General features: G+C 42.7%; 1 protein-coding gene and 1 pseudogene across 1 annotated transcript; both read right to left on the minus strand.

Annotated features, from left to right (window-relative positions):
- Positions 1–6086: 6086 nt before the first annotated feature.
- Positions 6087–18765, minus strand: LRPAP1 (LDL receptor related protein associated protein 1). The gene is made up of 8 exons (XM_075022431.1): positions 18557–18765; positions 13343–13487; positions 12824–12948; positions 11348–11468; positions 10263–10421; positions 9645–9727; positions 7144–7320; positions 6087–6831 (listed from the first exon to the last, which is right to left on the minus strand). Exons 1-8 carry the CDS (start codon positions 18734–18736, stop codon positions 6766–6768), a joined length of 1056 nt encoding a protein of 351 aa, XP_074878532.1. The 5' UTR covers positions 18737–18765; the 3' UTR covers positions 6087–6765.
- A 3504-nt stretch (positions 18766–22269) lies between these two features.
- LOC142032215 (C-C motif chemokine 4-like) lies at positions 22270–22782 on the minus strand (annotated as a pseudogene).
- Between the last annotated feature and the right edge of the window lie 1423 nt (positions 22783–24205).

The raw sequence follows: 24205 nt of genomic DNA on the forward strand, positions 1-24205 counted from the left end.
CAGGTCTTAGATGAATTTTTGCCATCTCTCTGCTTTTTACGGTGAATGCATGATACTAGTGACCACAAGTGACAGCTGTGAGAATGCGTGTCCTGCCGTGACTGGATTTGAAGTCCTGGGTGGGCTGCTTTGGAGCTTTGCTGACACCAGATACTCTTTCCAGTGTATGCACCTCTGGCCAAGCCCTCCTTTACACTGACAACGTTTAACGTGTTTAGACCCTCTCACTGCTGTCCATCTGGTCGGGGAACTGTGACGGTGCGGGATGTTACAGCCTGCAGCTGGCCACACCGTCGGTTTGGGCTGTGACAGTGCCCCTGTCTCTCTGTCTATCAGCATGCTGCTTGCCCTCAGCAGTGCAGGAAGAGCCAGAAGTAACTGGATAAAACAAAACCTGGTGGCCAAGGTTGTCAATGCGAAAACGCCAAACTACCTACCCCTGCTCTCGGTCTCCGCTGTGTCACTGGAAAGCTGTAAGTGGTCAAAACTGAATAGGATGAGTTGCTCTCTTCCTTGGTTTGAAGGAGCTCAAGAGAATTCATGTTTATTCTCACTGTATGCTTGTGGCTAAATACGCTCTCTCCTCTTTCTTCTGTAATCCTAGATATGTACCGCAGCAGTACTTTGATTTGGACTTCTGAGTGTCTGATTGGGTTATGCTGGCTGTTTTTTTCTTTCAAAACTTCTAGCATCGCTGTTTATACAGATGGCAATAAAATGAGAAGGAAAACAATTCCTAAGAATGTCTCTGGACATTCTTACCCTGAATTAATAACTAGTCATGAATGAAAACTGTTTTGCAGGTCTGCAAAGCTCATTCCTCTGCAGGGGAATGAGGGTCAGTATGCACAAGACCTGAAACAATCGATCAGTGGTAAGGGTTAGGCGACACCAGCAAACTGAGGCTAATGCAAACACTAAGACATATGTATCCCGTACAGATTGTGGTTATTAGCTGCTTGAGGAAAGGCTTTGGGAAGGGTAACTTGAGCGCTTCAGGCTGCATTTACCTGTGTGGAAGGTGTTCACACTGTTGGAATGTGGGTTTTGTGTAAGAATTTGTGTCTGGTACATATTAGGAGAAAGGTCTAACCTGAAAAATTCCTAACAAAGATCGGGAGAAACTTGGTGCATTTCCCACTGCTAGTGGTCTGCTGTTGAACTGAAATGAGCAGTAACCCCTAATTGCTGAGCTCTTGTCATGGAAATCTCTTCTTTTGGAGATGTCACTTTTTGCACATAGTTCTCACTCCGCTTTGTTTTCTTGAACTTGAAAACAGAACAAATACTAGATCATCAGCGGCCCCAGGAACTGGTGTGAATGAAGAATCTTTACACTGTGACTGGGCATATTTGGAATTGTAAACAAGAGTCCCAGAACTTGAATCTGAATTGAGGTTGGAGAATGTACTCTTTCCCCATTGAAGGACCATTTAGTTAATGGTTCTGGTTCAAATGTCCTCTTGAATTAGAAACTGAGATTTGAATTTTGAAGTTAGACTCCTGGATATAATGCCAAGCACTGCAAATGATTGGGTTTCATCTGCAGGTTTCCAGTTCTCAGTGTTTTTCTTCTTAAAATAATGTAGCTCCCTTCCCTCTTTAAAGCAAGTTGCCTGGAAAATTATAACAGCAGAACATTAAATAGCATTTTATTTTAGTAGGAGGCTTATTTCAAAGTGATTCAGCACTCACTTTGCCCTACAGAAATCACCAGGTTTAGTTACAGCAGGCCAGTTATTGACAGGCAACTGAAAATGATTACTTTTATTAAAATGGACGTGTGCAGCTTTCTGATAAGTTAACACATCAGTGACAGAAGAAAATACCTACATGTTGTATTAACGTACCCATTGTTTTTATGTTCATGTGTTAAGCATGAAGATTTGTGTACTGTTTTCTTTTTGATTCAGGAGAGTGCTCTTTTGTTGAGTGGTAGGATAATATACATGAAGATTTGGATATGAAAGTGCATTAAGGGCTAGCGATAAAAGCATTTGGGTTACAATTGTTCTGTACCAAATAGGGCTGAACTTGAAATACGTACTGTGGAAGAAAGTTTATACATTTATTTTGGCTCAAGTGGACAGTTTTTATGAACGCTTCCATTTTATGACTGTGGATACAAGTAAAAGAAATCCATACAGTCTTTCTTTTCTGTAGATTGACAACCTGCTTCCCAAAAGGTGCTAAGTGAATGGCCTGAAATACATGTTAACTGTGTGTTGTATTTGGAAATGTTGATTCTGGTATTTAGAAGCTGTTTGTTAGATAACATAGCATATATGGAAAATGTGGTCTTTGGTAGCTACCTGTTCTCTGTCACAGGGGTTGGTACTGAAAGCAATGGTCTATTCTATTTATTGACTTGTGTTTCATGACTTTTTTATTTATTTCTTGTATTCTAATTAAATGCTATGGCAAGAGAAATTATATTTTAAAATTGTTTTAGAACTGCCTGTGTACTGGTAGATTTTTGTATGTGAAATGGCACCTTTTCAAACAAACCGACCCCAACCCCAAATAGCTCTCCAAAGCCATGCCAAATGATGACAGGGAAGTTCTGTGGATGTTGGGTATGTTGTGAACTGTGTGTTACCTCTGTCTGGGTTAGTCCGGAGCTGAACGCTGTCCTGGGGCTTTTGACATGTGGTCCGGGGTTAGGGCCGGCAGAGGAGCTCTCAGCAGCCTGGCTCCCAGTGCAATGCTCTGGTTTCTGGGCACCGTGGCATGCTGGATCCTGGCTGGGGACCTACATTCTTTCATGGAGTGTAACTGCACCAATTCACCTAAACTCACGTATTGAGAAAATGGCAGAACTGAAAACAAGATGTTAGGGCCCCTGCCAGGTCCCTAGGCTGGGCCTAGGGCCATCGGGGCGAGATGCCTGCTTAAGCAGAGCTGCAGAACCTGTGTGCTGGGGTCCAGGCAGCGTACACACAGGCTTGCTTCGTGTTCTTGAGCTGGGAGCTTGGGAGCTGCCTTCTGCTCCCCAGTCAGGGCTTGAAGACTGTCTAAATGCTCAGCCAAGATCAGCCGTCGAGGCAGCCGCCTCCTGGAAGCTAAGCTGGTCTCTCTGTCTCTTGCTCCCCGTCACCTTTTGTGCAAAAGCCGCATTCCCCTGGTTAGCGGGAGCCCCGCAGAGGGAACCTGGCACACAGCAAGCAGGAGAGCCCTTCCGAGGGTCCTGCTTCCTTCAGCTCCTGAGCACCGAGATCCACACCTGCAGCAACTGGGTCACTACTGGCAGGTGGGGCTGGAAAGTCAGACCGCACCTCAGCTTACAAAATGTAAGTGATCTCTACTTGGTGAAGTTAGATACTCTGGCTATCGCCTGATTCATTAGGCATCAAAATCCCTTGGGAGGGTAGAGGGGAAATCATGACAGCAATGCATCTGCCATAGTGGCTGCTCCTTATTTGTCTGGGTAGAATGATGCGACCTGAGCTCCTCTACCAGCATGTAGGACATAGTGTTTATTTTAAGAAAGACTTAGTTATTTTTGTTCTATTTAATGCCTTGAGTATTTATTTCCCTCTCATTTCCACCCCCAACCTGTTCAATAAATAAAATCTGTCCTATGTGAAATCACTGACATGTTTATTTAAATTGAGGTTCTTTTTCAGGGCAGGATTTTACAGACCATATAAAGCATAAAATGTTCTGATCTTCCCCCCCTGCCCCCCCCCCCCCCCTAAATACAGTTCTTTCCTCCTTCTTCTGCTCCCACTTTTTTATTTCAAATTGTTTCTCAGTGTGGCTTAAAAAACTTGGTAATCTGAATAATTACAAAAGGATCAGATAAAATACCAGTTAAGGAAGAGGAGAAGGTTCAACCACTGTTTAAAAGCTGTTAGTTCCTTCCTATTCAGGTGTCTCTTCCATGCAGTCTCACCTATGAACTCCATTACTCACCTTTCACTAGGTACAGGACTGCAGTCATATTTCATTTATACCCTTTCTCTTGGCTTTGAATTTTTGTAGCTATTTACAGAAACACAAGAGTAGTGATTCAAGCTATTTAATCTTTAATGTCTCAAAAACAACCCACTCTTGTTATTTTGGCTACATGAATTATCTTTGGAGGTTTAAAAACTGCAATAATTAACTGACTTGTACAAATACTGATGTGTGTAAGGTGAAGACTACAGAAACAGGAGTGAAATCAGACATTGTGCACTGTCTTCTCTGTGCTGTTGCACACTCTAACTCAGCTACACTTTCTGGAGGAAGTTGGATTCAAGGGCAGCAACCACCGCTGTTTAGTATTTTTTTCTTCTCTAGGTTTGCATGAACAATCTTTGGGCCTGATGACTCATTAACAGCTATGTTAAATAACTAACGTGAGGTGACTGTGGTGACCTCTGTCTCCAACCTTTGCCACTGATGATCTGTGACTTGTTCCTAATTTGAAATTACCGTGACACATAAATATTTTGTCAGTCTCTTGTACATTGAAGCCCTTGCCAAGTGCTCTCTCTGCTGGAGCCGACCTGGCCTTTGAGCCCGATTACTGTCATGGTGTGGTGGGTAAAGAAGTGGTACGGCCACCACCGCATGGTACAGACATCACCTGTTTACAGCCTGTGCCGAAGCAGCTCTGCACTTGGAAACAACCATTACTACTGCTGATCTGACCCTGGTGATGTGTTCTGTGAATCCAGCACCCTGTACTATGCCCTCTTGTGCGGAGCATACAGCTACTCTGCCCGTGTTTATTGTAGGCTGATATACTCACGTTGCTTTCCCTTGTGCAACAGATTCCCCCCAGCAGCAGTATCTGAACGTGCTCAGTTAAAGCTTTTCCGTTCTCGTACTACCCAGCTAGGATTGCTGAGCAGGAACTGCTCAGCGCTTTGCTTCGTTCCTTTCTTCTGCTGATGTCTTTAGCGCATGTGTTCAAATTCTTCACCCCGCAGCCAGTGGCGTGGGCCTCTTCACATCCAAGCTCCAGCCACTGAACACCAAACTGACCTGTGGTACATGGATTTATTTCTTACTCTACCGAAGGGAAAACTGAAAGACATAGCAAAGTCTGCACCTTCCACACATAGTGCAGAATACATTTCTATTCTGCATTCACCTCAAAAATTGAAAAAATATAATGATGAAGATAAACCTGTGAGACTATGCAGCTATTGCTGTGTTAAAGAAGGCCGAACAGCCCTTAAAGTGATAGTCTGGGTAAGAAAATGTGTGTAGCATCTAGGAAAAAAACAAACCAGTTTTCTCATAAATGCCTTTTAACTGTCTTTGAGTTTACTTTTTTTAGCTTACTAAACAAAGGGGATGTACACTATAAACTAGATGAATTAAACCATCTCTAAGGTGACTGCTAATTCATCACTGGTAGCCTGTTTCTTGTGATGGACTGATTCTCTGGAATATAAGTAAATGTTAGCTTACATTACATTTTTATGCTACCACAGTCTTGGTTCCGATCACTTGCACATTATGAAACCGTCTTTACGTACAGATTCGTACTGCTTTTAACCCAACATGGACACAGGAACTGTATAAATAATATATAGAGTGGCTGCTTCTAACTGAATAGATCTCTTCAGTATTTCTCATGGAATAGGTATGGCAAGTGAGGCTCGAGGACAGCTTCCTCACACAGCCCACTACAGTGCTGCAATGTGTGAGAGCCTGCTTCTTAACCAAGCAGCTGTAATGATTTACCTACACTGGACCTCTGCCTTAACCTTGTTCCTGAACAGTTTCATGTGAAACACTCCTTAGAAACAAAGGGTCGGCATTATTATTACAGAAAATTTCAACCCAGATGGCTAATGTTTGCCAAAGTTCTGACACAGAACAGAAAAATCTGGTCTCAAAAGGGAAAGTGATAATCATCTTTACTGGGGATTGTACTGGAATACATGCTCAGAGAGAAGCTGCTTTAGAAAGCCTTTCGTCTAGTTGGAACATAGAGACACATTCTTGTCGTGCAAAACTACCCTTCCTGTCTTAAAAACTAATGTGTGAGTGAACTTTAGTTTAAAGGAATAAGCAACATGCTCAAAAAACAGGTCTTGTTACTTCTCACTAAATGAGAGGGAATTAAAAAAAAAGCCTCACCAGTATCTTGTTTTAATTTTTTTAATGACTAAGTGTAACAAAACCAAGCAACCATGAGCAAGATAATTGTACACATACATTCACCAACTTCTGATGTGTTAGTCTACAACAAAATTGTGTGAATTGACCTCAATACTTGTGCCCTCCTTAATCTTCCTCACCCTCTCACATGAAAGATTCATATACAGTGCAGCTCCGAGCCACTGCTCAAAGTCAGTAGAAATATTTTTGTTACCTTCGGTAGGAACAGTAGGAAATGTAACAGGCCAGGCATTGAAATAAAAGACTTCTCTGGCCTCTGTTTTAACTTTCTATAGCTAAGTGTTTGCTTTCATTGACCAGAGTAACTTTCCTGACTATCAGATTATATTTTTTTTACTAGCAGCAATCCTCTGAGAGTTCACATATTTTTCCTTTTGACATGACTGCTTATTTCAAAGGCTGTTACTTGATTCAGATGTAAGATTTATATGATCCAAGATGTGCAACTTAAATTCATAATCTAATCATTTAATTTGATAGTGCAAATACAAACCTGGCAATTAAGCAGACCAAAAAAATTTTCTTACAGGACAACCCTGTTCAATCCTTACTATTTCAGAAGCACTCCTTGGTAAATCCTATTCAAAAAACACATTATCTGTTTAGTGTTAATAGATTGATCCCATGAAGGAGAACAAATTTTTATAATTCATTGTGTTGAAGACCTTGAGAGATTCTGCTGGATAAGTCTTGCAAGTGCTTCTTTACCTAGCAGGAAAACAAAACATATCAAATAAATTTTAGTAAGACAATGAAATTATCAATATCATGTATTCAGATTTTGCTATCAGTATATGTGACAACAGGAAGAGCAGAGACCAGGGAGATTTCAGGCATTTTAGAATTAGGTCTATAAAAAACAATTACACGTATCCTGTACTAAACATGGAGCACAGGCATGCCTTAAACTCCCTGTCCGGAAGTAATTCAAATTGCATGTAAAGCAGCACTGGATAATCTACACACCCTCTACTACCGAGTTAAGCTTTCAACATGTATGTACACTGGACTTATACAGACCTTATATCCTAGTTCTTTTGTCTTTTCTTCCAGCATAGCATATTTCTCTTTGTTTCTGTTCAGATGATCCTTATCTCCAGTTCCCTCTACATGTTTCAGTTTCTGGTGTGAAATCTCTAATTGTTTCTGATAATGATGGTGTTTTTCAATTTTTGCTTCAAAGTGTTTCAGCTCCTCCTACAAGAACAAATACACACAGCTTCACAGGATTTTCTTTCTTTCCAAGGCTTCCTCTCTCTTTTCTTGCCAAGACATCCCTAATGCTATTTTACTAAGTCAAGCACAGAAAGCTTTTTCAGTTCCCTGCTTCTTAAGCATGTCCAGACAATACACTATCATCACTACCCAGACACCCAGTCTTGAAGGCAGGTGCTGAAAACGTCCCATTGCAGAGTCCTCAAAAGGAGACTGTGAGGTACTAGGAGAAGATACAGTGAATACCAAATAGAAGTTTATACATAAGAATAGTGGACTGAGGGGAAGGAGACAATTTTTAAGAGACGCCTCTTTTCAAAATCAGGTCCTGGATTTGCTATTTTCTGCTCAAACTTAAAAGTTTCCTAGGTTTGCAGTCTGCTATGATCAATCTGGAATAGGATCAATTAATTAACAAACAAAAGCCCTCTTAGTTTGCCCTACAGACAGTGGCCAGTGGTGTTCAGGGACATATCAGAGACAGTCCTCAGATAACCTGGCACAATGCAAGGGGGACCAAAGAATGACTAATGTCTCTACCCACCAAAGCATGCTCTTGTTTTGCTACTTGAAGGCAGTAAATTCAGTTTCTCTGTGTCTTAGGACACGTCCTCTGTGAAGAGGATATGAACAGTTCAAACTGTTATGCCACTTCTGGCAGCAGTTCTATGCATTACACCCAGAAAAACTCAAGACAAACCCTACAGTGAAAACCCAGTTTGACAGAGCTCGCTTAATTTTGGTCACTGGTGTGTTTCAGTCCTGGTGACTGACAAAATTCCTCTCATTTCAAGACAATTTAAAAATATAAAAAAATCCATCACTGTAATAGATCTTCAGTTTTTAAAGGAAAGGGGTTTTGTTTTCAACATTTCTGACAAGAAAATAGCTTCCTTTTGTTGTAGAACATTCCGGTCTGTTTTACATAATCCGTTCAGGACCTTAGTTTGGGGTTTTACTGCTCTGATAAATTATTTTAGCTGCTCTTCTCAGATGATGTACCAGCAGAGCAGCACTTGCGTCCTTCATTATGAAACCCTTATGAAGGTGTGTACTGTGGCCAGTCAGGAGAAGACAAAACTTCAGCTGCTCAAACAAGGCTGAATGGAGTCAGCACGACTTCTTTAATTCTGCTTTCATGGACTCTTTACATAGGCAGATGTTTCACCGTGATTCTTACTGTCTTACTTTTGTTAGGATGTCCCAGCATTCACAGTAACAAGACAGGTTTCGTCTTGTGAAGAGGGTTTGCAGGAATGAAGATTACTACTAAAACAGTAAAATTAATAAGCAGATATGTGTTCTTGCTTATGGAATTGGGTTCTCCTTTTTCATCGGGGCAGATATGAAGGCCAAATTTACCTCTCATGCAATTGTACAGTCCTGACGAAAATGTCCCACTGAGGTCAGGAGAAGCCTTGTTGCAGACTTCAGGGGGCTTTCCTCTGACACCCTTAAAAGCAGGGCCACTGAAATCAGTATAATTAAAATGTTTTCTTCATAAAAGAATCGGGCTGCATGTGAGTTAAAAGAAATAAGATGGATCTTTGATATCTAAGAGTGACAGGTTTCAATCCCTGCCCCAGGCAGTTAAAACTCTCTGATTACCTTACCCAGAAAAGAAGCTCAAGGTGTCCCTAGCCACGTCTTGGAGGGCAAGACAACATCGTAAATACATGCAACTCCATGAAGAAGCCCTGAAGAGTTGTTTCTCCATGCTATCAATCAAAATCTATTCTGACAAACAGGCAGAGTTAGATGAAAAAAACCCCAAACGAACATTTTCTCAATGTAATTTGAATTAAATAAAACCAGTGTGAACCCCACAGGAATTAATTTCTGTAATATTTCCTTGAAAAGTGGTCTTTATCATGGTACTTTTGGGTCAGTTCAACACAGCTCCAACAGGGGAAGTCAGAAGTGCAAGAGGTGGGCATGAGTGGGAAATTGTTGGCTATATAGAGTACACTGCTTCCCAAAGAAGTAATTACATTAAGACGTTGGGTAAGGGAGGTAAATCTGGTGTACTGGAAACAAACAAGCAGGGCCTGATCTTTCAGAGATTTAAAATATGCAACACTTGCTTTCACAGGATTCAGAATTTTAATTTTGCTGATGATAACAGAACCATGTGTATGACTAATTACATACATGTTTATATATTTGAAATACTAAGAAAGAAACATGACTCTCTTTTATGGTGTCTGAAGAGCAATACAGAAGTGGCTGCACTCAGGGTAACATCGACTGTTTCTTTATGTGGGAAAATATCTTTCCATAAGAGCTCTAACTGGAATTTCACTTACCCGAAAAGATTCAAGTTCTTTCTCAGTGAAATTAGCAGATTTGGCCATGTCCCACAGATCAATCACTCTCGGTTCTTCAAATTCTAAACAAACAAATACCACTAAATGAAAATCTGGACACAATACTTTTATGCCCAGCTGCTATGAAAGATGAGCATGCTTTCTCACACACATACACACAGATATATTAAGCACTGCATTACTAATAGGTCTATTTAGATGAAAATGGAGAGAAAAATCCAAGTACTTAACTTAAAACTATAGTATTGCTGTAGCAAGGATTTTTTAAAAAGCAAAAGGAACTCTAGGAACTGAATAATGGCATTGCTTACCCTGCATGTTGTCTCACTTACCTGCCCTCCTGGGGCTGAAGGCATAATATCCCTTCTCATGTGGGCATGGAAGACAGAACTATCCTCTTTACAGGTTGCCCCTATCCTTTCATTAGGCTTCTAGTGTTGGCTTCTAAATAGAACAGCCTGGCTGTATCTCTTCAGCCCACTGTGGTCACACCATATACTGTGATACTGTGACTACAACTTATTACTAGCCCACTGATTCTTAATTTTTTTTAAATTAAATTAATCCCAAATAAGCACAAAAACCATTGTATCATACCACTGGTCGTGTCATATCCTTGGTGACTGACTTTACGTAAACGTTCAAACCCCTGATTGATGCTTCTTAGCTTTTCTTTGAGTTCTCTGTGTTTGTTATGCAAGATTTCCTCTTTCACCAGGTTCTCTTCAGATGGGTTGATAACATTTTTGTGGATATCTGTTGAAGGAGAAAAGTGTTATTGATTGTGGGCCAAATCCAGATAGGTCAAAAGCTCCAGAAATCCCCCAAATCTGAGGTGAATAAAAGATGATAAGTTCTTAGCATTTGAGCTGAGTGTAAATAGAGCATCAACACCATACTTTAAGAAGCAGTAATTCTGTTTGCAGGTCAATATTAAGATCAATGCCTTTCAGTGCTCTGGAGGGTGATATTACAGAAATGCCTTTTAACTCCTACTGGCCACCAGCTGAGATATTAGTAAGGAAATGTTCCGATTTTCCTAGGTTAGCAATACCCCAAGGAAATGGGATAGGGATGGTTGATGAGTCCTGTGCCCTCTTCCCTGGGCATTTCATGAACCAGTCAGGACATCTGATGTTGAAATGACTTCCAGCAGCTTCCAGCTTGGACTTTACAATGCAAACATCAAACTGCCTATAAGCTTTAGAATATTTTGGCTCTAGCAATTTTAGCAAGCTGGATTCAGATCCTCGATGCTTCAATACACCCCAGGCTCATTGCCGAAGATATTCAAGTATATCCTCTTGGGCTCCCAGCTGGTGAGATAAAACATGCATGTTCTGCAGACTTCAGGACCACATTTTGCAGCAGTGGATCTATACTTGCTGCATAATTTCCAGTAAACTACTATGGCCATCATTGCTAATCTGATGGTATCTTCCCTGCTTGAAATGCAGGCAGAATCAGAAAACTGAAATGGCAACACATTCATTAGCTGGCAAGATTTTTGGCAGCTAATGCAGAACTAAACCCAACAAGTATCTGGAAATGTCAGCATCTGCAAGCAGTTCTGACAGAAATGTCAGACTTTAGGAGTTTCAAAGAAACTTGGAAACAATGGAGGCGATGGGCAGAGAAAAGAGTTGTACTGATCTTGAAACATCAGAGAAATGTTCAGGCACCTTCTGTTCTGCTCACGGTCTCCAGCAGAATATTGTATTCACGAATCTTTTCTTTGTGATGCTTAAATTCTCGCCAAAGCTTATCCAACTCCTCATCAGAGAACTTCCCAGAGGTCTTCGCCTGAAAGAAACATGAGCTCATTATGCTTTCCAGGCCAAGTGCTTTTAAGTGCACTCAACTGCCAAATCTTCTCCCCACTTGCCACTGCATTTAGAAAGTTATTAAGTCCAACTTTTCCTTATGATCTTTTGTTTTAAATCCCTTTATATTAGCGTGAGGTCAGGATTTAGGCATCGACGGATATGGTGGCTTTAACCCTGTCGAAAGGAAGTTTCCTTCAGACTTTAAAAGCTAGACTTGCTATGGACTACCCAGTGAAAAGCATCTGTCATTTCTATTCCATGGGAAACAATTTAATACAGAAATAAGGGCCATGCAGCTCCACATGCAACTATAAGGGGACTGTTTGCATGAAGAATGCAGCCTGATACCAAGGACAGTCTTTACTTAATCTTACTCTACTGGCAAGTGAAGATTTTATCACTGCTGTGCACTTGCTCTGCAGTGATTTGTTCCTCACTGGACTACTTTTTAGCAATTAGGGAAGCACTGGTCAGACAGCTGGAACACTACCCACAAATCTGGTGACTTAATGCATGATCAAAAGTGAATGTTTTTGATACCTATTCAGCCCAAACTCTTTTTTTGCTTAGGGAATATTTCTATCTAATGCACTTTACTGTTCCCCAAAGCACATGACATTATGTTCCTCGCCAGAGCTGTATCTAATTACAGTAACATTTTAAAACCCAGCAAATCTTTTTCTCTGTTTTACCACCACTGCTCTAGACTGGTGTAAGATTTCTCTGCTTTACCCGAGTACCCGTTTTTTTAAAACTTGAGTTATTTAATTTTTGAAGATTATGACTTTGCCAGTTTTAACTGCCCAGACTGACAGTACACCTTCTATTTTTTATGCATTAATGCAAATCCTGGAAATATTCATTTGAATACCAGGTTGGGAAAGTCCTTATTCAACACTCCCCACTATACATTTCACTTTTAAACAGTCTATGAAATGGTTCTATTTTAAATGCATCTTTTTAAAAAAGCCCAGAAACTACAATAAGAAAACCAGGAAGAACACCACAGGTATACTACCACACAGTGTAACAGTCACACAAAGGGAAATCTGTTTCTCCTTGGTGGACCCAGGACCCTACCCTCCATGCAGACTGATGTGGGGGTTGTCTTTGGCAAAGAGAACCTGCCACACCTGGTGACCTGGATATAGGTGGGATGCCCTCAGGGCACAAAGATGTGAGCTACAGAGCACAGCAGCTTGGCAACTACTTAGAAACAGAGTAGTAAAGCTATTCAATTCCAAGGCTGGGGGCCCTTAGAAGACACAGACAATAGTTCAATGAAGAAACACTGATTTCTTTCTCTGGTTCCTGGAAGGAAACCTTACTCACCTTGCTCCATAATTTTTCCAGTCTTGGATCATCTAGTGTATCACTTTCTGTACCGTCTTTAATGTAGTTGGTATCAACTAGCTGAGAGTCCTTCTTTCCATTCATTCCATATTTAGTCATAATGACTGCAAGGGAGTAGAAGATAGAGAAACATTAGAACTAACTATGGGTGTATGGAAGATGAGAGATTGGCTACATCCTTGACTGGTTGAGCTGGATTTTGCAGGTCACAGTGCAAAAGCTAACAGTTTAAGACACAGGCCTCCCATGTTTAATGACCTCTTCTGAAAACGTCAAGAACAAAGGAATCTGTTAGCCTCCTGCAGCTCCCTACTAACCTCCAAAGATCTCTTGTGTGCTCAGTGTCTGGAAAGACAACCTGTTATTTAATGGTTCAAAACCAAACACAGGTGTCTAACCATGCATGTGTCTGATGCAAAGTTTAAACTCCTTCTGCAAAGATATACCTTACCATTTAAGTTATGTCTATGTTTGGCTTCTTTCAAAGATATACTTTACCATTTAAGTTGCGTCTCAGTTTGGCTTCTTTCTCTCCATCTTCATCTAGCCCTTCAGCCTTCAGTTTTTTCCAGCTTAGCTCATCCTTTTCTTGTATTTTTAGATCACTGTGCAACTCTGCCAGTTTCACAGCAGAGAGCTGAAGCTAACAAGAAGAAAGAAAGTTTTGTATTCAGTTATGTGGAATCATCTCATGCTGCAGTGTTACCTCAGAAGCCAGTATAGAGGCGTAGCCACTATAGCACAGCATTTTTTTCTTTTACTGTAATGCTATGTATCCATCTGAATTTAAAGGCCTTAAGGTATGAGCCACTGCATATATATTATCTCTTGCCTATGTACACGGCTATGCCCCCCAGCATGCTAGTGTTAACAGGGAGTGATCACATAGCCTTCTCTCTCAGCTTTTTAGCTACTTGGACAACTGCGAAATTATGTAAGGGTTAAAAGTTTGTGTCTTTCTTTGGTGTTCCTTCAAGTAATATTTAAATGGGATTTTTCCCCCACTTTTAATGGGACCGTCTTCTAAAAATTATTCTACCTTAAAAATGTCTAGTACACATAACAAAGAATGTAAAAAAAATAAAATTGATTAAATCAATTCAGTTTCACTAATTTACAAAAGGCAGTGACGACCAAATCTCTCAAACATGTCATTGTCACCACATGTGCTTTCTTGTGGACCACCCTCCATTAGTTATATTGAGTCAGTAAATTTTATTTGTCAGTATGGTTTTGCACACTACCAGGACACTGAGGATGGCCTTGCAGGTCAAAGAGCCACCTCTCCAGCAATTTTTACTATGATCAAAGTGCAAAATTTTCTAAGATTACTTCTTAACATGGTTTATGTGCATTAAAAACATACAAAACCTAGAGGTATTCCTGTCCCACGTAACAGAACAAGAAGATAAGATATTGAGGCTGAAGCTATGGGAAAAAAAAATAATTAAGATTTAAATGAATGATAGGTCAGCTTGAAACTTTGTGAAATACAAAGAAAACAGGAACAGAGACAATGACTAACATGCAGTTGGCTAAGCAGCACTGCTCTAAGTTGAGCCTGAACTTCTGAACTTCCAGATTTTAGACACTTCAGTTTAAAACAGAGAAATGTAACAAATGATATTAATGCTTCTGAACTTCTTTTGTGTGTGCGTGCGTGCATGTTAATAACAAGAAGGTGAGGTAAGGAAAAGCCCAAAGAGAGGAGATCAAAAAACATGAGCAGTGTGACTTCCAATACAGTTCTGCCTGAGCTGTCTTGAGTCCTACCTCCAACCACTGAGCAGCTAGCTCCTGGGAGCTCAGATCCAGCTCTGAACCACCTGGGCTTTTATGTCCTAGGACAAGCTTATTTGCTGAAAGGGGGGGTGTGTGTGTGAAGGGTGTCATTAAGATCAGATTACAGATTATAAAAATTCTCATTTTCAGTGAGGAAGCAGTATGTTTAATAAACACAGACTCAGAACTCAGTATTATTTTTAAACATCAGAATTATACTGAAAAGATTAAGCCATTCATTTGAGTGTCAGAAGGTTGACAGTAACTAGGAAAAATGTCATTACTTTGAGCTAATGCACTAAATTCCTATTGACAGGAATTCAGGAACCTATGCAGGTTATTGTTTCTGTTTTCAGCTTAGGCTGTGCTATTAATTAGTCTTGTGCTACTGAATATAATTATTTTAATTTTTAAACTATTTTTTTTCCTGTATCTTGCACTTGGCTTACTGACATAATTTACTAAAATCTAGAGTAGTTAGAATCACAGGTAAATATAAAATGTATAGAACACTTTAAAACTTCTGATCCCTCTAATATTTAAGCAAAGGAGCATCCCTATTGTCTTCTTTACTATCTACTTTTGGGGAACCGCTTGATAAAAGCTAAGCACTTAGAAGGAATCACTTTATTTACGATTTTTAGTATGTGCTAAAGTCAAAAAACCTTAATCATGTACTTATTTGCTTTTCTGGAGCAGGATGACCTGGACAGCCAGAGCGTAACTGCAGCAGTGGTTCCAAGTAACAATGCATTGCTCAGCAAGAATTATGCCCTGGTGCTTCAGGAGGAAGACTGAGTGAAAAGTTTGCTATAAATTGTGAAGGAAATGACAACTATCTCAGTAGTTCTGTACTCTTATGTTAGCATTCAAGCAGTGTGGACTTAATATGCAGTTAGGCTGAACAAATCCAGGAAAAAAAATCACTGGCAATAACTTAGATAACAATTAATTCAGCTCCTAACTACTGCAAAACTAGGAAAACACAAACTTTTAAATGTATGACTTTATCATCAGAGACACACTATTGTATAAAAGATTACACAATGCAGCTTCTGTTAGATACTCTCTGCAGTTAGTGCTATCTCATAAACACATACAGTTTTGTGTTTTCTAAAAGTTCCAGAGAAGAATATCAGAAGTTCTAAACATAAAATTTGGAGACATCTCATCATCAATCAAACTTTTTAAACTCTTAATAAAAACTAAGGAACTACATTAAGCCCATCGTTCCTTAAGGGAAAAAAGAAAGATTCTATTCAAACTTCTCCCAATTCCAATAACATTTTTCTGATTCTCATTATAATTTAGTATAAAACTCAAGTAACTGTCCTTTTAAACATTATAAATCCTTTGAAACCTGTTGGAAGCCACTTGCCTGTCCCATTTATATAACACAGAAGTGAATACATAGGCTAATTTAAAGTATATAGTTCAAGAACTGCTTCCTTCAAAGTGATCTCATGTAGGACACTGAATGACAACAGGTAAAAAATGTCAACAGGTGAGACTCCACATCACTTTACTAACATCAGTCATATGTTGCAATAACTAAATAGAAGCAGAGCTGAAAAGCTAAGTTTAATGATTAAATAACAAAGCCCCAAGTGCCTTACGCTCATTCCTTATGCTGCCTGGACATTAACATCCAAGATAGGTACCTGGCAATTCTGGGAACAAGCACTGGAAGTCTGTGAAACATTACAACAATTAAGTAATTTGCTGTTCGCCTGGCTACAGTCATTACCTGCAATATCATTACCTACACCCTGAGAGGAAAGGGTTCTTTACTACACATTTTTTACGCATAACATGCCCTAGATTCTGGAGCCCACTGCTGCTATGGGATGGCCAGGAAGCCCAGATAACAAGCGATGCTAGAACTACACCAATGGCAACAACCACAGCACAGTGGATTGTTAAGACTAGCAGGCCGAACCACATACCTCGTGAAACCTACATAATATTTGTCATTGGTTCAAATAACTATAGAATTAGGGTCTGACTAAGAAGAACTCTTGTATTAAAATAACTTTTTAGAGTTTTTATATAAAACATGTACCTACAAAAAGAGATGATGGAGAAAGATCAAACCCTCCTTCCCTCCCTCCCTTCCTCAGGGAAACAGGAAGAAATTCTAGCTTGCCAGCTCCTGGTTCCCACTAAGGAACATATTGGGGCTTTCTGAAGGGCTGCTCATCCAGCTGTGTGTTGCAATGCTGAACTGCAGTATCTATCTTTTATGTCAAAACAAAGGAGTTCCTTATTTTCGGTACTATCTCCACCACTACCAAAATGAAGGAAAGAGTTCAGCATTGGCACACACAAATATTTCAAAGCAGGTCTAACACACAGGCATAGTTTTCCTATTATTTCAGACCTTGCCCAGACATACTGAAAAAACACTTTCTAGAACACAGGCTGGGTGTCAATTGTACTCACAAGTGAAATTTAGATGGTGGCAAATTTAGTTCAAGTAGTTGTTGCCTCTTTAAAATCTGGCTTACACATATAGAATTTACTAAAGCTTAGCTCTTTACTCTGACAGAGTTAACTTCATTTTACATTTTAGCATCTTAACGTAGATGATGTAAAACATCTCAAATTCGAATTCCAGAAGATCCAGGTATGAAAATGAAAAAACACTGTAATTGGAAAAATAAGAGGAAACTAACAATACTCTCTAGTTTATTTCTAGCCTCTGTGTTGTTTCTTTTTCAGCTGTCACTTCACAGCTGGAGTTTCATTATCACACACTGCCCTATCCCCCATCCCATCCTTCTCCCATTGAAGGAAGGAGTATTTTTGATACCTTCTTTTGGCACGCTGGGAGGCAGCACTATGGCAGGGGTTCTATTTTTTGAATAAACCCAGGGATGTCCTGCCTCTAATTCAATAGTTTAGGCTGGGGAACATCTATCCGGGATACAGGAAATCCAGAATTAATATTAACTACATTCTTTGTCTTAAAGAACCGAACCTTTACCAGCCATGATCCTAACTTCCATGCTCCACAATATTTAAGGGATCAATATGGGTGTGGAGTGCGCTCCTCCCCCCCTGTTGGAGCTGTTCTGCTTAGCTGTAATTAAATATTTCCACTGTAATTAAATATTTTGACAGTTTTTCACTTTAATTAAGTGTTTTTTTAGCTCAGAGTGAGAAGAACTCAAGTATCACTGTCAAAATTAAGGCTCTCATCTGGGAATGGTGCTACCCACTTGCTGGTCCTCCTGCATGTGACTACATCACTTGGTGTAAATGAAGGTGACATAACCACCAAGGTGGAGGATTTCTTACTCTCCTGTGCAGTATGCTCCTGCCTGGTGCAAAGTAGGAACTAAGGCCACCGCCTTCAGACAGATGAGAGCACCACACTCCTTAACAAAAGGGCTACAGCATTCAACCAGCAAGTGCAAGAGCCAGTCTCAGATCCTCCATGGTACCAGAGGGACTTCACTCTCTCTTCCACTTCCTGGGCATGTGGTTTAACTGCTGGATGTAAACATGGGAAGATCAACACTTCCCATGACACAGATACATATGGCAGAAGAGGGGAAGGAGACACCACCTGAGAGAAGAACTTACACAGCACCGCTGTTCCCTGCCGCCTGGGACACCCCCAGGGAGCGGGGCTGTGTGGGTCCCGCTCTGAGCTCCCAGTCAGGGGCAGCCAGGCCTGAAAACCAAACAAAAGCCACCGCAGCCCAGAGGCCCAGCATCAAGCCGGGGCCTGTCGAGGCGACGCCGGGCCGGACAGCCTCCGTTTTTTCCTCACACACAAGTCCCCCGCTCCAGCCGCCGCCCCCGCCGCCCCCCATCCCCTGAGGCGGCTGACAGGGAAGCCGTGTCCGAAGCGGCCAAGCCCGACGCTGGGTCCCCCTCAGAGCGCCGCCATCGTGCCCGCTCCTCCCGCGCCGCCGCACTCACCCGCTGCGCCTTCTCCCAGACCTGATTCAGCCTCACCACCCGAAACTCCCCCGTCTCCCGCCGCTTGGCGCCGGCGGCCGCCAAGCCCTCATTAGCCTCCCGGGAGTACTTGCTGGCCTGGACGCCAGCGGCAAGGAGGAGCGCTGCACCCAGAGCCGCCAGAGCTCGCGGCGCCGCCATGTCGCGCTGGGCGGGGAACTACAAGTCCCGAGATGCCGTGCGGCCTCCCGCCCTCAGGTCCCCGGGCGGGCGGGCGGGCGGTCGCTGAGGTGCGGGCTCCGCGCCCTCCTGGGAGAGGGGAAGGGGTGTTGGTGTAGGAAAACGGGCTGAAAATCCGGTTTAGGTCGAAAATCTGGTGTCTGGTTTGGGTAGCGTGAGAAGAATTGGGTTTGGGCTGTTTCTCTTCAAGCGGCTTTGTGTCATTCTCCGGAGTGTTTGCTTCACAAAATGTGGAAATATGCTGAATGCGGCAGATTTTGTGAGTGGTTTTTTTCACAGCCGGTAGTAACTACAGGGAATGCTCTCCTGCACGCTGTCTGTTCTTCAGCAAGGGGTTGCTGTCAGCTGTGCGGGGAAGAGGGGACACGATGGGTCTAAACACCACCCCTTTGATCAAACAAAGTTTTCAGATACTAGCACGGTGTTCAAGAGTATACAGAAAAAGAAAGGGCAGCTCAGGAAGGGGTGGAAGGCAAGAATGGGGACCAGTTCCCCAGTACTCCCTATGAGGGGAAGGACTGTCCTTTGGAGGTGGTGGTGGAGGACACCTCTGCCTAGGACAGCATATAGGGTTTGATGGTGTGGGGAGAAGGAGGATTGTGAGAAATGTAATCACGAGTAGATTGGGTTGTTACTGAGGGGTGGACTATGGGAATGGCCCTGAGGTCGGTGGTGTGTGCTGAGACGGCAGCTCTTGGGCAGGAGTGCCCAGTTCTGCATGGCACCAACCTCCCTTCGCAGTGCTTCCTCCTCAGGGAGGCAGCCAAGAAGTGCAGTAGGCAATGGGAAATCTTTGGAGGGGATTAAGTCAAACAGTATTAAGAAAAAAACCCATGATGCTGTGAAAATGCCCAATAGTTAATCCAGGGTTGGTGTATATCCCCCACAGTTTTTTTTAAAAATATGCTAACATTGAATGCTGCTATGAAAGAAGTGCAGGAGATACAGAGCACACTCCATGTGGGTGTTTCTGAGGGGAAGGCAGTAAAGAAAACTGTTCCTTCTCTTGTGTTCTTGTTGAATCCTCTTCTGCACACTGCAAAGCTTGTGTAGTACGGGGTGTTTGGCATAGCTGGGCATTTCTGTGTTGAGTTTGTTTAGCAAAGTAGCGGTGTGGTTACTTTCCTTAGCCTAGCTGGTGGTGGAGGCAAAAGTTCACTTCATAAATTCCTTTCAGATCTCATACGTGACCTTGAGCAAATTAAAGTGTAGCTCTGTAGTACTGTCAACATCAAGCCTTCACGCGTTATAAATCAGTCCTGTGAAACAAATAAATTGCCTAAACTATAATGAGATTTCTGAAAACTATGCCTTGGAGAGGATTTTTACTTGACTCTCATTTTTGCCTTGTAAGCAATATAAACATCTTGTTTTTTCTCTTCCACATTTTCCTAAGTCAATGCAGAGATTCTCAGTCATATGAACCTAGAAGCTGTGGCTATAAGTCTAAATTACAGAAGCAGGCAAAGGTATTGCAGTTTATGTTGCATTGAAGAGCAATTGAAGTGAGCATTGGAGTACACATTGAAGTAAAGCGAAATGATGGTGAGAAAAGAAGCCCATCAGCCTTACCCAAATCTTGCAGAGCTCTCCACATCAATTTTAGGATTTAGAACTTGTTTTAGTCTCATTATTACAGTGTATATATGTATTGTTGAGTCATTTTGGAACAGATGGTTTCGTCTTGTCTGTCATTTGAAGTATTGGTTCAGTTTTGAGGCGCTCTGCAAATAAATTCAATCTCCATGCTATATAAACTCTTGTAGGTTCCCACTCTTTTTCTTGTATTGAGCGTGGTTGTGCATAGCTCTATGCATTTGTTTGCTTGAGTTTATGAGCTACACTGGGAAAATTTTTAGAAATAAGTAAGGGATGCAAAACCATAGTTTGTTTATGCTGGTTTGTTGGATCTCATTCTTCAGTACCCTTACATCTGTGTCAAGTGACCACTACTTGGTATTGTTCTGTATGTCCTGGCTCAAGTGCTGCACTCCCACAAGTAAAAAGCCAAAATAACGCTGTGGACTTCTGTGTAGAGACTTTAGATTTACGTTGGTGTTGATGAGGCCAAACTCATCATAAAGCACACCTTAGTGTAAGTAAGAAACATGCAGTGGGAGGTAATGGGAAATCAACTCCATTGTTTCCCTTTCCTGTGCACTTCAGGTCAAATTCTCCCTTCATTTTTCCCTAGCAGAGTTGAAAAGTGCTCAGCTGAATCCCTGGGACTGTGCCAAAACTAATATAAGCAGTGGAAGTGTTAAGCTATTGCAGACTCTATTGTTTGCATTGTTCCAGAGGGCTGTAGCTGAGTTGATGGACCATGGCTTTTTCTGTGTTCATTCTTTATTATGCTTATTAAAAAAAGAAACTTTAACAAAACATGATGTAAATCACATTCAGAAGTCTGTCTTCTGCCCTCTGCTCACTTGAAAAACGAAATTAGAGAAATTTGGAATGAGGATGACATTGCAAAGCAGTAAAAAGATCAGAGAAAGTCAGAAGAAAATCTAATGGCACTTATGGAACAGTGCAGGGTTCCTGGTAGAATAAAAGAGAGGAGGACTTTGAAGCTTATATTCAGAGGCTTGAATGTGATTTAAATTATATTCTGAGTACAGAATCAGGAGATCTTTTCCTTTAAGAGTCAGTGTAAGAGCTGGACCAGCTGCTTCTGGCTTCCTCAGTTTTACCAGAACCATTTAACCATTGAATTTGCACCTTCACATGTTCTATAAACACCTAAATTTTTTGAGGGTGCTAGAAACTGCCCAGCATTTCAAATGCTCTGTTGCAGAGCTCTGGAACAGAGAGCAGTTGCTGCCTTTCTCGTCTCCATCTTCTATCCTAGCAATATGGTGTTGTGGTTTAATCCCAGCCGGCAACTAAGCACCACGCAGCCGCTCGCTCACTCCCCCGCACTGGGATGGGGGAGAGAGTCAGAAGGGTAACAGTGAGAAAACTTGTGGGCTGTGATAAAGGCAGTTTAATGGGTAAAGCAAAAGCCACACGCACAAGCAAAGCAAACCAAGGAATTCATTCACCACTTCGCATGGCACGCAGGTGTCCAGCCATCTCCAGGAAAGCAGGGCTCCATTGCACCTAATGGTGACTTGGGAAGACAAACGCCATCACTCTGAATGTCCCCCCCTTCCTTCTTCTTACCCCAGCTTTACATGCTGAGGATGACATCCTATGGTCTGGAATATCCCTGTGGTCAGCTGGGGTCAGCTGTCCCAGCTGTGTCCCCTCCTAACTCCTTGTGCTTCCCCAGCCTCCTCGCTGGTGGGGAGGTGTGAGAAGCAGAAAAGGCCATGGCTTTGTATAAGCACTTCTCAGCGATCATGAAAACATCTCTGGATTATCAATACTGTTTTCAGCTCCAAACATCCTCATACTAGCTACTATGAAGAAAATTAACTCTATCACAGCCAAAGCCAGCACTGGTTCACTGCCCTGGCTGTCGCACCCTGGCCCCTGGCAGTGTTGGGTACTCACATCACCCCTGGCTGGCTGCACATGCTGCTGGTCTTGTAGGCGGAGGTGATCCAGCTGCGTGGGATGGGGCGTCACCAGTAGCTGTAGCAGCAGGAGGTGGGTTCGCCTGTGGGGGCAGAGACAGCCCCAGTGAGACCCCACACTGCGGCAGAGGCACTGCCTGGGCCTCCCAGGGGATTTGCCGTCACCTGTGCTGTATCGCCCGGGGACACCCCCTGGAAGCCTCCATCCCCAAGGCTGAGTCCCAGCACTGGTGATGACCGCCCACTCCCAGCCCCCCCCATGCACACAAGGGTCCCATCAGTGGGGACAGGGCTTTCTCCCAAGGAGGGATGGCAAACCTGTCATCTTGGAGGATGCAGCAACGCTGGAGTCACTGAGATGGGCCTCAGCCGGGGAGCAGATGGCCATGAGGAGCAGAGCGGCCAGGGTGGCTGCGGGGACCTTCATGATGCTGCGGGGACCGAGGGAATCACGAGCGGGGCTGGAGCTGGGGTGGCTGCAGGGCTTTCTTCTGCACGATGCTCGGCCCCTGCTGCTGCTGCCCTCCTTTTATCCTCCAGCTGCTGGGTGCACACAGGGTTTCAAGGAAAGAAAATGAGTGCATCATACTGGGGAAATTATGTCAGGATCCCCCAGTTTTGCTGATCTGGAGAAGGCAAGGAAACCGCAGAAGGGGAAGCGCTAGCCATGGGCCTCTGACTTTCAGATTCAGGAGAGAATAAACCTTATGAGGAGCAGCTGAGGGAACTGGGATTGTTTAGTCTGGAGAAAAGGAGGCTGAGGGGAGACCTTGTCGCTCTCTACGACCACCTGAAAGGAGGTTGTAGCGAGGTGGGTGTTGGTCTCTTTTCCCAACTAACAAGTGACAGGATGAGAGGAAATGGCCTCAAGCTGCACTGTTTAGGGGAGGTTTAGATTGGATATTAGGAAAAATTTCTTCACCAAAAGGGTTGTCAAGCATTGGAACAGGCTGCCCAGGGAAGTGGTTGAGTCACCATTCCTGGAGGTATTTAGAAGATGTGGTGTTTAGGGACATGGTTTAGTGGTGGACTTGGTAGTGTTAGGTTAACAGTTGGACTCGGTGATCTTAAGGGTCTTTTCCAACCTAAATGATTCTATGATTTATTCTATGACCTTCATGGTGCTGTGGGGGCTGAGGGAACCACGAGCAGGGCTGGAGCTGGGGTGGCTACAGGGCTCTCCCCTGCATGATGCTCGGCCCCTGCTGCCACTGCCCTCCTTTTATCCGCCCAGAGTTTCAAGGAGAGAAAAGGAGTGCATCATACTAAGGAAATTATGTCAGGATTACCCAGTTTTGCTGAGGTGGAGAAGGCAAAGAAACCGCAGAAGGGGAAGTGCTGGCCACAGGGCTGTGACTTTCAGATTCCATTTGGGTGCCCAGCAGGGACTGGCCAGAGCCTGAACCCCTGCGACACCAAGCCTGCCGCTGCTGCAATGACCCCACCAGCCAAGAGCCAAGCTGGGGCACAAAGCTCCATAACCAGAGCCTTGAGGAAAATCAGGGCAAGGCCAGAAAAATGAAAAAAAAGGAGGAAGCAGCAAGTTTTGCAACTTTCTTTTGAAGTGTGCACTGTTGGGGGTGTTTAGGAATTAGCCTCTGGGACTGCAAATGCTACCCCTTTTCAGTCATGCTATGATCTCCTTGAGGTTTCATCTGCAAGGCTGCAGTGAGCTGATCTCAGTGGGCGCCAGCAGAATCCTCTCCTCCCTCTAGCTCCTAATCTTAATGCCCTATCTCCTCCCTAACACCAGTGTATTTGCTTCTTTGGGGCTAAGCCAGTAGAGAGAGCCTAAATTGGATGAAGTTATTGTGCTTGGGAAGAAGTAGGCAGGCAGTAATTGGAACAGCTTGACTGTCAAGAGGCTGCAGACCATAGCCAAAATGAAAATCCTTAGACAGAGGTGTAA

This window comes from Buteo buteo, chromosome 1, assembly GCF_964188355.1.
Source record: "Buteo buteo chromosome 1, bButBut1.hap1.1, whole genome shotgun sequence".
NCBI lineage: Eukaryota > Metazoa > Chordata > Aves > Accipitriformes > Accipitridae > Buteo > Buteo buteo.